Raw genomic sequence first — 16566 nt, forward strand, 5'->3', positions numbered from 1 at the left:
CCACCCGGCAGCGATCAATATCTCGGGCATATTGTCTCTAGAAGTGGCCAACATTCAGTCCAAGTTATAAGTGTTTTAAAGTGGTTTGAAATACTTTTTAGTGGCAGCGATGGAAAGAGCACACTTGAATTATATAGGAAACATGTTTTTCTTGAAAATAATTTTTTTGAAAAAAATATTATTTTGAGGGTGCCTTCTAACCTTAAAAGAATGGATAATAAGTGGAACGTTGTTAAAGGAGCTAGTGAGAATATTTTCATAATAATTATTAGATTTTGCATGTAGGCAATATATTTATACCGTATCAGCTAAAATGACTCGAAAACTTGTAACTTTGGTATAAAAATGAGAACACAAACCATTGCGATATTACATTGTTATGTAAGTGTAATCATGTTGTTGTTGTTTTCTTGTATTATTTGAGAGACTTCTTTTGTTTGTCAGGTAAATAATAAATTTGAAATTTTACACAATAGCTAGCACAAATTCTTGTTTGCTTTACATGAAATCGTTATTTACCGAGCAACGAGTAAGGAATAAATACCGAAATAAAAGTCACTATAGAGTCTACAGATACTGAAGAATGCTATCATCTCCAGCTAATTATGCTGCTTTTTCGTCAACTGGATGTTTATTTTTATAATTTGGTAACTGTGGAAGATATCATAAGAAGCTTTTATACACCAGATGTAAAATTTCTTAGGATAGTAATAGGGTGTCTTTTGAGCCCCACCCACAACTTTGTAGCCTAAAGTTATCAAAATTAACTGGCTTCTGTCTATTTGTATGTGAATAGTCTTCATATAACTGTTAGGTTTAAGGTTTAACTATACTTTAATCTGCTTTTGTTAGCTTGCACCAACCATAAGCAAACTAGATTAAGTATATCAATCATAAATAGCTGCTGTCTTTCCAAAATATAGATAAGGGTGACCCAATAATGAAAACCTGATTGTTTATCCGGTGCACTTGATGAGGTTTGACAATACTAATAATGCTGTGAAAGCAAGTTGGGATTAATCAAATTAAAGATAGCTAAAAGGCAGCTGAAAGTTATTAGTTAGATAAATGAAAGTGGCAAAAACTTACACTAAGTTTTTGTGAACTTTATTAAAAAATATCGATATTATTTGTTAGTTGCGATTGCTTTTCATGTTCAAAGTGATCTGACTACCAAGATGTTTCAAAACTGGACGAAACCTGATTGCGGTTAAAATGCTCAGAAGAAAATTATGCGCGAATTTATGTCACCAGCTGTTTTTGTTGCAATAGCTGATATCAGCAATTGTGTTCAAGTTGCAGTGCTACGCGTCTCTATACTGTCGGTCTCTTTGCTAATATAGAAATCCTACTGGTACTGTCACTCGGTCTGAGCATTTTAATCATGATCAAGTTATACTGATTTTAATCTTGAAACATCCTGGCAATCAGATCACCTCAAACATCAAAAGCATTCCCAAACAATAAAAAATACCCATACTTTCTGATAAATCTTTTTGAAAGTTTTTGAAAGTATCTTCAAATGGTGTAATGTGTTAAAGTAGATGACTTTTTTTTGTTGTAACTATTTTTGCAAGCCTTATTTAAAATACTTTTTTAAATTGCTAAAAAAATTTCAAAATATAAAATCATTTGGTATTCATTGGCTGCTACTTTGTATTTAAGTTTTTAGCAGTGGTTCTGCAATAGCTCGGAATTGGAAGACCTTCCAAAAAGATTTTAAATAAAAAATGCTTATCCAATGATATTACAAATAAACCTGTGTAACTTCATTGGAGAAATGTTTTAGCTCTGTAGACTTATTTCAACATCGAGCATTAGAATGAAAGTGCTTGTCAAATAGATCTCTCATAAGCATTCAATAACATTCAAAATGGTGGCTTTATGGCAAGCTAGACTCCGTCTCTTTACTTTATAGATTATGTTGAGTGTGATTAGCATCAAGAAAGGTGGGCGTTTCCTATCATCTCAACTGATACTACGATCAGTAATTGTTGAATTATCAGATTACAGGGTCAACAGGGGAGATACATTCCTCTGATCCGTTGATTTGTTATTCACTAAATCCAATACAATTCTATTGAGTAGCTATCAAGTACTTGGTAGCTACTTGTATCACTTGACACTACTTTAGCATATTTTAAACAGCTTAAATTAAAAATATTCACTAATTTTTATCAATTTCAATTATAACTTATTGTCTCACAATGTATAGAAATGTATTAGCAATGTTTGATCGTGTCATTAGGCGGTCAAACGTGTTCGCAGCTTTGGCCATTTTAGCTGGCGAGTGAAAAATTGCAGGTCACAAGCTAGGTCAATAGATGTAACAATATATTTTATTAGCCTATGCTTCATAATATCTTTCTGTTACTTTATTTGTTGTCAGTTATGGGATCACTATGTTCCTCTAGATATAAAAAATGGCTTTAAAACAACCTGTTTTAAAACTTCGCCAGAGAGAGAGTTGTGTTGGTTGGTAATTAGTTGTTTAAAGTTTGTGTAAACTTTTGCAAGATTTAACAGTTTTAAGAAAATTTCGCTAATAAATTTTTATCTTACAAGCAATAATTCTAACAAGCTTCAACATAGTTTTTCCATTTTGTTTTTCGTTCCTTTTTTTCTTTTTCTCGGTTCTTGATTTTTATTTTTTATCTGCCTTTCTCTCCTTCTCTCCCTTCCTCTACTTATTTCTCTCTCACCCTTTATCTCTCTCCCGCTCTTTTTTTCCTTCTCTCTCCTTAACTCTCTCTCTCTCTCCCTTATTCTCTCTCTCTCTCTCTCTCACTCTTTCCTTCTTTCTTCCTTACTCACTTTCCCTCTCTTTCTCCCTCTCTCTCCCCTCTCTCTCCCCCTCTCTATCTCTCCTTCGCTTTCTCACCCTCCCTCTCTCACCTTCCTTCCCTCCCTTTCTTTCTCCCTCTCTCGCTCTCATTTTCTCACTCTCTCTTTCTCCCTCTCTTTTCCTCTACCTCTCTTTCTCCCTCTCTCACTCTCCCTTACTTTCTGTCTATCTCTTCCCATCTTTTTTTTCTCTCTTTTTCACCCTCCCTCTTTCTCTCGCCGTCCTTTCTCTCTCTTTCTCTCCCTCTCACGTTCTTACCCGCTCTTCCTCCCTCTCTCTGTCTCTCCCTCTTTTTCTCCCTCTCTCTTTCTCTCTTCCTCTCTCTATCTCTATCTCTCTCTCTTTGTCTCTCTCTCTTGCTCCCTCTCTCTCTATCTCCCTCTCTCTATCTCCCTCTCTCTATCTCCCTCTCTCTATCTCCCTCTCTCTTTCCCTCTCGCTCCCTCTTTCTCACTCACTCTCTCTCTCGTTTTGTCTCCCTCAGTGTCTGTTTATATATATATATATGTGTGTAATTTTGTTTATAACCAGGCATACAACAAGGTGTGTGTGAAAAAGATGCGACAAAACCAGAAACTACTGCTAAGCCCCCTGCAGCAGCAACAACAACACCAATGATGCCGACAACAGCAACACCAATGATGACAACAACAACAGCGTCAGCGGGCAATCAACCAAAGGTATCAGCTGCACTTCAGCATTAATAATAATAATTATATAATGTAAAGCTATTAATATATGTAGGGTTTATGCACAATGTATAAATACAATTCGCGCATTTAGCATGACATGGTGTTCCATTATTCCTTGATCTAGAGATAGTAATTGCTACCTTGCTTTTGAAAACTCTAGATTTGATATGTTGAACCAGGTTCGAGACGTTCGATTACCCACTTGGCTTATACCTGTCAGCTATGAGGTAGAAATGAAGCCTGACATCTACCAAAATGATCCGAAAGACTTTACCAACACTGGCAATGTCTCCATACTGATGGACTGCAAAGAGGAAACTACTAGAATCACTCTTCACATTAAAAGTCTTACAGTGAAAACATACAGCCTTAAAGAAGAAGGTAGGAAAATAACAGCGATATTAGGGATATTCAAGCATGAACCAAATAGGTTTAATACTAGCACATGGACAAGGTGCATATAATCAGTAGGTCAGTGGTTCGAATAACAGATGGTAGTGCTAGAAAGGACATCCAAACACAATTGCTTCTGTGCCAATATCATGAGCAAATGGACAAAATTTATTCTGTGCCAAGATATATCATTTGCTATTGCGACCCCTAAATAAAACAAGAGACGACAGAAAAAGCGAAACTTGTATTATTTTTTGCTAGTTTGGCAGCTTCAATATTTTAAGTGTCAATCAAAGTTTCACGGAGCAGTACCCCAGACTTTGAAAATTAAATAGAATACTCACTTTAATTTATAAAATATACATGTAGGTGTAAATTGTGTAATGTAAAAAACAAAAATTGTTTTGTATTTGTAAACTAGTTGACATTGTTACATTAGGACACAATCTATTATGATATTTTCAACGTAATAATTTTGTGTGCTTAACAAGTTACTTCAAAATTAGAGGGAATTGAATAGAAAAGCCCTCAGGTCACATGACTTATTGTGAACCAATCAAATTACTTTTTCTGAGCTAGGTAACGGTTGTCAATTCGTATGCATATTAATGGCAAACAACTTTGTACAAAATTAGAGGGAACTAAATGGAAGAGCCCTCAGGTCACATTACTTGTTGTGAACCAATCAAATTGCTCTTTCTGGCCTAGGTAACGGTTGTCAATTCGTATGCATATTAATGGCAAACAACTTTATACAAAATTAGAGGGAACTAAATGGAAGAGCCCTCAGGTCACATTACTTGTTGTGAACCAATCAAATTGCTCTTTCTGGCCTAGGTAACGGTTGTCAATTCGTATGCATATTAATGGCAAACAACTTTGTACAAAATTAGAGGGAACTAAATGGAAGAGCCCTCAGGTCACATGACTTATTGTGAACCAATCAAATTACTCTTTCTGGCCTAGGTAACGGTTGTCAACTCGTATGTATATTAATGGCAGACAACTCTACAAAATTAGAGGGAACTAAATGGAAGAGCCCTCAGGTCACAGTACTTGTTGTGAATCATTCAAATTTGGTATCATTATGTAGTTAACAGATCACTTTTTTTGGCATTATTAGAAGTTCTCCACATAAATACATATTTGCGGTAGGGCAATGCTAAAAATCCTTTTTACATATATGTTACATGGGGTTCTGTTCAGCCAGTTGAAAGGCTTTCAAAGCAAAAACATCATTATTCAGGAAATTTGATTCAGTAAATTTTCAGTTGCCATAAATACAAAATAATTTCTATATTAGTTATTATATCCCACAAACATAGCCTTAGATTTCTTTACTTTTTATGTTATTTTTGGAGACGCAAAGTAACCTACGTTAGTATAAAAATTATCAACTTACATATAGTTTAGCAAGTTTATTGTTTCATTTTTCCTTTTTCTTGCATAAGTTTCAGTTCTATATCTTATTAGGCGGAGCTGACATCGCAATAGATCATCCTGTGTATGACAACGATAGAGAGTTTGTCAATTTTACTACAAGTACACCTCTAGAAGTAAACAAGCAATACCGATTGACACTCAGCTACTCCGGACCTCTAAAGAATGACCTGGCAGGGTTGTACTATAGTACTTACAAAAATGGAAGTCAAGATAGGTAAGGATTTACTATGTAGTTTAATGTAATCTAATATTGTTATTACTAGTACTCATGTTATTGTCCAACCTGCCGTTTTTATAATTAGGGTCAATTTTACATCTGTTATCACTGTTTCTTTTGCTGTTATTTTTCTGCCATTGTTTCTTCTACCTTGTTTGTCTGTCACTATAGTAATCTTGCTATAGCACTTGTTTTAACTTTTCAGTTACTGAAGCTATTCATGGCTAAAAGTTTAAAGGGTTAAAAAAATTAAATTAATTTAAAAAATCAATTGGAAATTGATTTAACTTAAATTAATTTGGTTTCATGGAAGAAATGAAATTTAAATTAATTAAGCATAATTTTATATATATATATATATATAAATTTGCTAAGAAATTTATTAAAATTTGACTAAGCAAAAAATTACTAAAAGTTTCATATTACACAAAAGGTGTGTAACAATCGTCAGATAAAATGACTATGCATTTTATCTGACGAGTTACTGCTATCTGACGAGTTGCATTCCGACGATAAATGCTTAGTCATTTTATTTGACGAGTGTTACACAGCTTTTGTGTAATATGAAACTTAGTAATTTTCTGCTTAGTCAAATTTTAATAAATTTCTTATTTCTTATCAAATTTATAGTAAGCTCTACTTCAGTATCAAGCACTTTATGCTGACTTTTAGCCTATACTTTATTGTATATATATATATATATATATATATATATATATTATATATATGTAACTTCGAGTAAAATATCCACACAGAGTGCTTGATATTATTAAATAGAGCCTGTTATAGAAAAAAGCAAGTTTAAAACTTGTGGTTAAAAAAACATTTTTATTACTAATAGTTTCAGAGCATGAAACTACTAGTAATAAAAGTTTTTTTAACCACAATTTTTTTAAACTTTTTTTTCTGTATAAATATATATATATACATATATACATACTTTTTATGAGCAGTCTATAGCAATTTTTATAAAAAAAGTTTAACAAATTGGTAACAAAAATAAATAAGTAAGTTATAGGTATTGCTATGGGGTGTCCTATACACAACAACAAAAATTGCACAAGGAAGACTTTAAACTGCCAAGTTCAGGTGTACATCTTATCACTTTTGACAAAAGATTGAAAGACTTAGCGATACAGTTGTTAAGTGTATCTTTGGGTACAAAATAAAACCATTACATTACGAATATCTGCCACTTCAGAATTGAAACATGTCAGTGGTTTATGAAAGAGTTAAATCATTCAGCATTTTGAATTCAACAATGCAAATTTGTAAAATAAGTTCACGTATCTGGCAGTGAGAAAACATTTACTGTTCTAAACAAAATTGTAGATGGCACAAAACAAGTAAAGCGTAAATTCTTTTCTTTTCAAGTTTTGCTCAATTATATCTGAATGTTTCATCAACCTACCTAACTATTGTTACTCTACTGAGTGTCAGCATTGCTTCGAGAATTGATGATATCTCTATTATAAGATATATCGCCACAACTCAGTACCAACCTACGGATGCCAGAAAAGCCTTCCCTTGTTTCGATGAACCCGCTTTAAAAGCCAACTTCACCATATCACTCTGGAGGCATCCTAGCTATGTTGCTCTGTCCAACATGCCTATAGTCAGCAACGAAACGTGAGTTAACCTTTCAAATAACCATACATGTCTTTTCGTGTGGTTTTAAGGTATTTGGCTGTCACACAGCTGGCTGCCACGGATGCAAGAAAAGCGCTACCGTGTTTTGATGAGCCAGCACTGAAGGCAAACTTTACGATAAGCATTATTCGTCAAACCAGCATGGTCTCTCTGTCGAATATGCCATTACAAAACACCCAGAACTTGTAGGTATCAATGCATGGCATGGCTATGGTCTTTAGAGCTCTGTTTCATGGATTATTTGTAATTTCAAATTGAGCTGCCTGAAAACTGATGGCTGTACTGCCCATTCACTGCTAGTTGAGATGTTGGGTAGCCCTGAAAACTGCTAGAGCAACAAGCTGCATGCTGAGATAGTGGCTATATATATTTTACTAACAGGGTTATGTAGTAATCTATGACGGCTCTCTGGTACTAATTAAAAAGCAATTCATTTATCTCTCGTTTTAAAGACTAACTTACACTAAATTTTAATGAATTTTATCAGAAAGTCTTGGTATTTTTCTATTATTTGCTTTTTTATGTTTGAGGTATTTGACCACCAAGATGTCTCAAGATGAAAATTTACAAAACTTGATCACTGTTAAAACATTTAGATAAGTGACATAGAATATGGGAAAGTAATTCACTGTATATTATTTGTTATTAAAAATAGCTTATAGAAATAGGTAAGGTTGTAGCCAAAATAGTTGTCCAATTTCTACACAACTATTCATAAGTATCAACGGATATATTAAAAGACCATTTTATGAGACTGAAAGTTGTCAACTCCTAGTTTTAATTATTGTGTTATGGTACAAAGTTTGAGCTAATCTTAATAACTGCCGACATTGATGTTACATAGCTTTCCTACAGCCCAGCAAAGTTGTACAACTGGTTTAGCGTTTTTGCTTTTGTAAAATTAAGCGTTTACATTCAACTTTATTACCTACAGTTTTTATACACCATTCTCAGGCTAAGAGAATGACAGCTCTGCTTGACATTATGTTACACCCCTTATTTAAGATCATGTTACATCCCTTCTTTAAGATCGTGTTACAACCCTTCTTTAAAATTATGTTACACCCCTTCTTTAAAGTTATACTACACGCCTTATTTTAAATTATGTTACAACTCTTGTATAAGATAGCAATAAAACTTTACAAGCAAAACATACTTGTAGATCAGGTGAATGGGCCATAGACCACTTTAAAGAAACGGTAAAGATGTCTACCTACCTCCTTGCAATGATAGTCTGTGACTTTGGCTACAAGGAAAATACCACCGAGAACAATGTAAGCTAATTCAGTTACCATAATTTACAGGCTATAATTACAGCTAATGTTTTTGCCTATTTAAAGGTAAACTTACACCATTGATGTGCTGCTGATGGAAATATTATCTAATAATATGAAATAATATACATGTGTATATAATATAAAGTTAAGACATCAAGCAACAAGTTTATGTAAGTTTCGCCTTTGTAGACCTCTCCAGTCTAGAGATATAATCGTTTGAATAAGATCCTTTTTCTGTACACTCAGATTCAAGCAAAAGTACAACTACCCTAGACACTTATGTATTTGCGTCATCTAACTTTTGCATTTTCGCGGAGTCATCTTCTCGCGAAAATCTCATGGGCGAAACTAAACTATCATAACGAACGAGCGAAAACGTGAAATTAAATAGCTTTGTTCATTGATATCCACATTAAAATCATCATATTAGAAATGCAGGTAACCTTTGTGTGTGGTTGGGCTCATTGGGCAATTTCTGCTAAACTCATTATAGCTAATACGCCGACTGAGCAGCGTGGCAAAACAAATTGAGATAACAAGTTCTTTTTGAAAAGCAGGCCTGTATTCCCTGGTTGCAAATTGGAGCGACTAATGTTAGGCGACTAGTTATAAGCATCTGGGGGTTTGGAGGGGTGGTATCAGCCCCCTCAACAGGTTTCTTTTATGTAGGGCCTCAACCGGGCATCTCACGTAAAGTTTTAAAAGATTTTATCAGAAAGTATAAACATTTTTTCTATTATTTGAGATTTGTTTGTTTTAGGTGATGTGACTGCCAGGACGTTTTCAGATTAAAATAGGCTAAACTTGACCGCAGTTGAAACGCTCAGAAAAAAGACATCTTTTTTTCTTTTGAGCGTTTCTACAAAGATCGATTTTGCCGATTTTATTTTAAGCTCATCCGAAGGTTTTTACGCTTTCGTTGGGCCATTGCCAAATGGATGTTTGGTAAAACTTGACCTTTTGCAAACCTTTATAAAAGTCGTTAACAAAAATATTTTGCCGACAATGATAATAATGACGTCCAAGAACTATTAAAAGTTAACGTTTATCTCTATGGCTTGGAATAAAGTGATATTCTACAGCGATAAAAACCGTTCCCGTAGCCGTTGGGCAAATAACAGTTCGAGTTAATGATGTTGAGGTCGAGTTATCTAAAGCAGTTTATCATTGCGTAGGAACGGACCAAACAAATCTGTTCGAGTTAACCAAGTGTTTGTGATAAAGTTTTACATTTTATCCAAGGGCGAGTTCTACAAGTTTGACTATACTTAGCCGCCAAAAATTCCTAAAATGTTGGGGCGGCTCAGCCGGCCAGCCGCCCTAGGGAATACGGACCTGTGGAAAAGCCAAGAAAATGAGGAAGATGATGATATTAGTTTAGTCACTGAATTTGTAACTGATGAGGATGAAAGTCTGGTAAGGAAAGTCATAAAATTAAATAATAATTATTGTAGCGATGAATTTTATTACCAACCAAAAACAATAACAACCTTGAGCCATGGCCACCGCGTGCTATAAATACTTGAGATCTAATATTGGTGCCACATCAGTCACGACAAGGACCTAGGCGTCATTGATAGTCCAAGAAACAAATAGCAGCAAGCGACCAAGTTGCATTGTCGATCTCGCCCACACATTTCTACCCGCGGTTCACAAATACAAACTAGTCCCAAATTGAAAAAAAATTTACTATATGTAATATAAAGTTAAGGCATCAAGTTACTAGTTGATGTGAGTTTCGCCTTTGTAGACCTACACAGTCTAGAGATATAATAGTTTGAATGAGATCCTTTCTCTGAACACTCAGATTCAAGCGAAAGTGTAATTATGATGTCTATAGTTGCACTTCGGCAAAGAGACTGGCAGAATAGAGACTCGCAATGCTGTAACTTGAACACAATAGCTGATATCAATAACAAGAAAGACAGGCAGCCGAGCAACTAGGTGCTTATTTTATTCTGAGTGTTTTAACAGTAATCAAGTTTTGAAAATTTTAATCTTGAAACATCCTGGCAGTCAGATCACCTCAAACAACAACAGCCAATACCACATCGCAAATGATAGAAAAATACCAATGCTTGCCGATAAAATTAATGAAAATTTGTGTGAAAGTTCATTTTTAACTGCTAAAAACAAAATTAAAAAACGGGTAAGATAATTTAGGTGCGATGTTGACATATAGCTAAGTTTTGATTGTCTTAAAGATGATAATCCACAAAGTTTTAGTGGATTGTATCAGAAAGTATCAGTATTTCTCTATCATTTGCAATTGTTTTTGATGTTTGAAGTCATCTGACTAGCAGGATGTTTCAAAATTAAAATCGACAAAACTTGATCGCGATTAAAATGCTCAAAAGAAAAAGTATGTGCCAAAATTATGTCACTAGTTGTGTGGCTGCCTGTAGTTCTCATTAATGATATCAACTATTGTGCTCAAGTTGCAGCGTTACACGCCTCTATTCTGGTGGTCTCTTTGCAACTATAGACATCATAATTGCTCCTTCGCTTGATTCTGTGCGCTTTAACCATAATCAAGTATTGCCAATTTTATTGGTGAATACAATCTGGCAATCAGATCACCTCAAACATCAAAGAAATTAAAAAAGTTAAAAAATACCAATACTTTCTGATTAAATTCACTAAAATTTGGTGTAAGTTCTTTTTTAAGCTCCCCTTTAAGTTCCCCCTTTTAAGTTCCCCCTTTAAGCTCCCCTTTTAAGTTTCCCCTCTAAGTTCCCCCTTTAAGTTCCCCTTTAAGTTCCCCCTTTAAGTTTCCCCTTTAAGTTCCCCCTTTAAATTTCCCCTTCAAGTTCCCCCTCTAAGTTCCTCCTTTAAGTTCTCCCTTTAAGTTCCCCCTTTGAGTTCCTCCTTTAAGTTCCCCCTTTAAGTTCCTCCTCTCCATCTCTAAACTTTAGGGTCTAACATCTGCTCAATATTTGATAATAAATAAACTATTGCATATATGTCTGTTCTAGGTGTTATATTTAGCATATACTTTTAGATCACATTTAGAGTCTGGGCAAGGAAAGAAGCTATAAACCAGGTGGATTACGCCCTCGATCAGGGCATCCGAATACTTACCTACTTTGAGGAATTTTTTAACGAATCCTTCCCCCTTCCAAAAACAGGTCAGGAGCTGCTCTCAACAGCAGCCACAAACCTTACTTGTGAAAGTTTTATACCCACTGTTGGCTTTAGCTATTAACTAACTTATTTCATCCGAGTACTAGAACTTTGTCATATGTTACAGTTGTAGCAACGTTTTACGAAATTTTTGTGACAATAAAGCTCAACCAGAAAAGTCATAGGATACCTGCATGTGAAAAAACATCAATTACTTTGTAGACATGATTGCCATTCCTGATTTTGCTGCTGGAGCCATGGAAAATTGGGGTCTTATCACATACAGAGAGACAGCTTTGTTGTACGATGAAAAGGTATCTGCTGCCAGCAACAAGCAAAGAGTGGCAGTAGTAGTCTCGCATGAACTGGCACATCAGGTAGGTGAAACGGATGGAGTTGAATTTTTTGCAGAAACTTTTTTAAGCAAGTTCTTAAGAGCTTGTTATACAACTTGCTGAAAAAAATGAATGTTGCTCCAAGCTATGAATATATCTACTTAAACCCTCTTCGTGTGACTCATCATGTAACTTATCCAGTGACTCATCTTGTGACTCATCAGGTGACTCATCGTATGACTTACCATGTGACTCACCATGTGACTCACCATGTGATCCTCATAGAATTTATTAGCTACTTTAATCTGTTTTTTAAATAAGACCATGGAGTTGTTGGTAGCTACAACAAAATTTTATTTCAAGCTGGCCACGAACTTTGAAACCTATTGATGTGGCTTGATGCGACACACCAAAAAAGCACATTTTTTGTGAAAGCAACACCTTGTCAGCGCGTCAGCAATTTCCCAGCAATGTATTGTATATGCATTGTTTTGAAACAAATATTTTTTTTTTTTTTTCCATCAGTAAAGTTGAAGCGGATACATCTGTGATTCACCGAAATAATTGGTTGTTTCATTCTCGATTCAATTCTTTTTTTCCTTTCCAGTCCATGCTAGTATGCTAATATATCCAAAATTGATTTTGAAAGGCTTCACACAGACAACTATTTATATTTATATTTATATATAGACAAAGATATTCCCACTAGCTAAATATATACAAAATTTTTTTGTATAAATTTGAAATGTTTATAAAACATTTTAAATTAAAATCATTTTTTATAGTTCAATTCACACCTGCCTTAAAGTATTTTTGTACTTGGCTGCTTCCATTGCTAAAATTTAGCATTGTTCTTTGAGCGAAATATAACAATACAATTAGCGGCATAATTCTTATTGTTATCACAAATTGTCCATGATTTGTGTTACAGTACAAAAATTCTGATGATATTTTAATATTAGTTGAAAATACAGCTAAAGCGTCATGCCCTTCACATGACTTACGCCATTCTATTTGTCTACACCACGCATTGTTTAGCAGTTTTGGTGTGTGAAGGCACAGCAAATAACTGCATTGTGTGTCAGTGGTTCATTTTTTATTGGGCGTAACAAGACCTTACTGAACATACAGCGGTATTACGTGCAGGGCTTATGATAATATTCCCACGACCAAACAAGAGTGAAGCGATTGATTGGGAGATTTATGATAAATGCACATGTGCACACAACTCCCGAAAAATTATACGTTAACGGCCGTCACCAAACCCATGCAACGAAATCCTATCAACAAATTTAACTGTTTCTCAGTAAAGTCATTAAAGTATAATAATGATACAAAACGCATATAAACCTATTTAAAAATGTTACCAAGCTTTTGAAAGGTTACTGCAAATTCCTAAAATTAACCCATCTGATCGGATTACACACAAATATGCAGATTAATTTGGACGAAAATCGCCACAAAACGCTTGAAAATCTTGGTTTAATAAAAGTTAAGACCGGAAATTGAAACGCCGAGCGACAGAGAATAGGACGATAAAGTCTTGCGCATTTTACAAAAAAAACGTGCACTTTTCACCAGTCTATAGCATTGTCGAATTGCCGAAGGTTTGGGCAATTAACATAGGAGTACAGAAATCGTTTCATTCTTGCCGATTTCAATTTTTTCATTTTCAATTTCATTTGCCGACGCATTTGAGTACTTTCACATTCTAACTGATGTCCAACGCAGTATAAGTAAAGGAAATGATGATGATATTTTTTAACGGTTTTATGAGATTATTACAATAATTAATTATAAGTTTGGATGACTACAGAACAATGACTACGTAGTACAGCTTTTTTAAAAATTTATATCAATATCACAACTTCGTGATATTGTTAGCTATGAAGTTTTGAAATGTAAACAAAATTGTGCATTGGTTTGCTATCATTACTGTATTAATAATATTGGTTATTCTAATAGTATCAATGCATTTTACTTCTAATATTGGCCAATATTGCATTTCTCTTTTTGCAGGAGGAGAGATATAAACATATAATATTTTCCTTTCATTATTGCATTTGTTGTGTATATAATAACACCCACACCCAGTACATTACAGCTACCATTGCAGTTATCCTATTTGACTGCTAATATTGCATTTCTCAACCATCAGTACCCTTTCTTTTTTCCCAATATCACTTTGGTCGTGGTATGACAGTGGAATTTCTAGTTAGTATCTAAAACCCTATCATTTTGAGGCTGAGTGAAGCTAATTTTTATGCAGTATTATAACTGCAGAAGTGTCTCAAAATGTCATTTGTGAGACAAATGACATTGTGAGACTTGTGAGACATTGTGAGACATTGTGAGACAAATGGCTTCCGCAACTTTTCAAGTCGAAGCAAACTTTGGTGGATTTAAGATTATATTAGCTAAGAAATATTAGTACAATAAATGAATATATAATGCTTGTTATATCTATTAGCTTTATTTATATATAATATTTTGTTATTATATTTGCAATAAATTGTTCAACAAAATTATTAATTACACATTATGCTTGTTATATCTATTAGCTTTATTTATATATAATATTTTGTTATTATATTTGCAATAAATTGTTTAACAGAATTATCAATTACATGTTGTGCCTGTTATTCATAAGCCATGATCACAAGCGTGTTTATTGTGTCTTAATGCTACACAGGAATCATTTTATATGCAGAGCCTGACCAGAGTAATAACACCACTAATACAGATCTGCTAGCTCTTAATTATATTATTAATAATATAATAATATTATACATATATATTTATTAAATATATTAATTATAAATTAATATACTATATATTCTATATACTATATAAATTATAATTATTAACTACTATTAGTTATATTAACTAATAAAATATATGTTATACAATAATATTGATAGAATAGTTATATAATTAAATATATATACTATTATATCAATATTTTAATGGGCATTTAGGTAATACATTAATATAATAATATATTATTATATTAATATAATATTAAGGTAATAATATATTATTGTATTAATATAATATTAATGTAATAATATATTATTGTATTAATATAATATTAACGTAATAATATATTATTATGTTGATCGAATTATGCTCATAATCTAACTTTCTTTGGTAGTGGTTTGGAAACCTTGTATCTCCTACCTGGTGGGATGACCTCTGGCTGAACGAAGGATTTGCCACTTACGTAGAGTACATTGGAGTGGACTTCACAGAACCCACCTGGCAGATGGTAAGTAAAGCAGACAAGACTGCTGATAGCATCGGTTTACGCCAATAAGCAAACAAATTTCACCTGCAGATGCCAATTTCATCATTGCTTTCTTTTTCAAAACGTTTTTTGATCAAAAAAATATTTTATAAAAATACCTTTTATTTTTTTAATTTATTTTAAAGCACGAAGGCCAACAGTAATTTTTTAAATTGCATTTAGAGTTTGAAACACAAGGTTGTATAAAACTGAATGTAAAAACATGTCAAAACTATTTTATAAAATAGAATCAATAAAAAAAAGGTATTATAATTACTTTATTTGAAGACATATAAACAAAAATCTATGTTTGGCAGATTTGGTGGTAGGATGTAAAATAGATATAGTTGGCATAAAATTTACTTTAGATACAGTTTGAATTAGCTTTATGTCGTATTATTTTTGCATTATATTTTTAGTTCTTTTTAGCTTTTTGTTTGTATTTACAAAGTTGCAACTATTCAACCAAATTTACTGGTCATATATTGAAAATTACTGTACGAGCTAAAAAAAATATTAATACTAATAAAAATTAAAATTAGAAAAGATCACATCTACTAATCTTCACTAATCTTCACTAATCTTCACTAATCTTCACTTCGGTGTGATTAGATTTTTGCTGGCTGTCTACCTGTTTGCCTGATTTTTGTCTGTTTGTTTAGGCTTCGTTTTGCTGTTTTAAGGATGTCTAAAAATATCTATTAAACTTACTACCGCTATTGTTTTGTAATATTTAAATATCCTAGTTGTGTCCCGCTTTTTGCTTATTTTTATGTTAGATAAAACGCATCATAACTTACTTTATTTGATTTTCTTATATATTTTGGTATATGGCTTGTTTTCATATGTGAAGGACAGGCAAGTGGACACTAGTAATTGTTGCTTGGTTCTCCTTCTTTAGTGAATTCTTGTTATTTTTGCGTTTGTGTTGATCATGTTTGCTACTGCTCGTTAGCCTACATGCACATATTTCTGCTCCAATAAAAAAAAGCATAAAAAATTTTTGTAAAAATTAAAATATTCATTAAAAGTTTTGGTTAAACTAGTTATCTCACACAAACAAGTTACGTGTACTTCAAGTGAAATATATATTAGCCATATTGGATAACTAGATGAATGCTTGGCGTTGCACGGGTAAGTAAAAGGGTTTTCGCATAGAAATTTATTTTTTATTGGCTTGGTTTATTTACTGAAGGAGTTTGAATAACTCAGGCTTTTAGTGATGACTCAGGCTTTTAGTGATAACTCAAGCTTTTAGTGATGACTCAGGCTTTTAGTGATGACTCAGGCTTTTAGTGATGACTC

The 16566-nt window shown here is 33.4% G+C and overlaps 1 protein-coding gene across 2 annotated transcripts in view; it reads left to right on the top strand.

Annotated features, from left to right (window-relative positions):
* LOC137397647 (aminopeptidase Ey-like) overlaps positions 1-16566 on the top strand; it is a 50125-nt gene that overhangs the window by 12218 nt on the left and 21341 nt on the right. The window contains exons 4-11 of one of the 2 annotated variants that reach the window (XM_068083948.1): positions 3377-3525; positions 3717-3918; positions 5404-5587; positions 7067-7219; positions 8403-8514; positions 11519-11645; positions 11863-12017; positions 15130-15243. In XM_068083948.1, the coding sequence (XP_067940049.1) occupies positions 3377-3525; positions 3717-3918; positions 5404-5587; positions 7067-7219; positions 8403-8514; positions 11519-11645; positions 11863-12017; positions 15130-15243 (1196 nt within the window). Of the gene's footprint in view, positions 1-3376; positions 3526-3716; positions 3919-5403; positions 5588-7066; positions 7220-7269; positions 7426-8402; positions 8515-11518; positions 11646-11862; positions 12018-15129; positions 15244-16566 lie in introns of both variants that reach the window. The other variant, XM_068083946.1, reaches the window with a different exon arrangement.

This window comes from Watersipora subatra, chromosome 5, assembly GCF_963576615.1.
Source record: "Watersipora subatra chromosome 5, tzWatSuba1.1, whole genome shotgun sequence".
Classification (NCBI taxonomy): Eukaryota; Metazoa; Bryozoa; class Gymnolaemata; order Cheilostomatida; family Watersiporidae; genus Watersipora; species Watersipora subatra.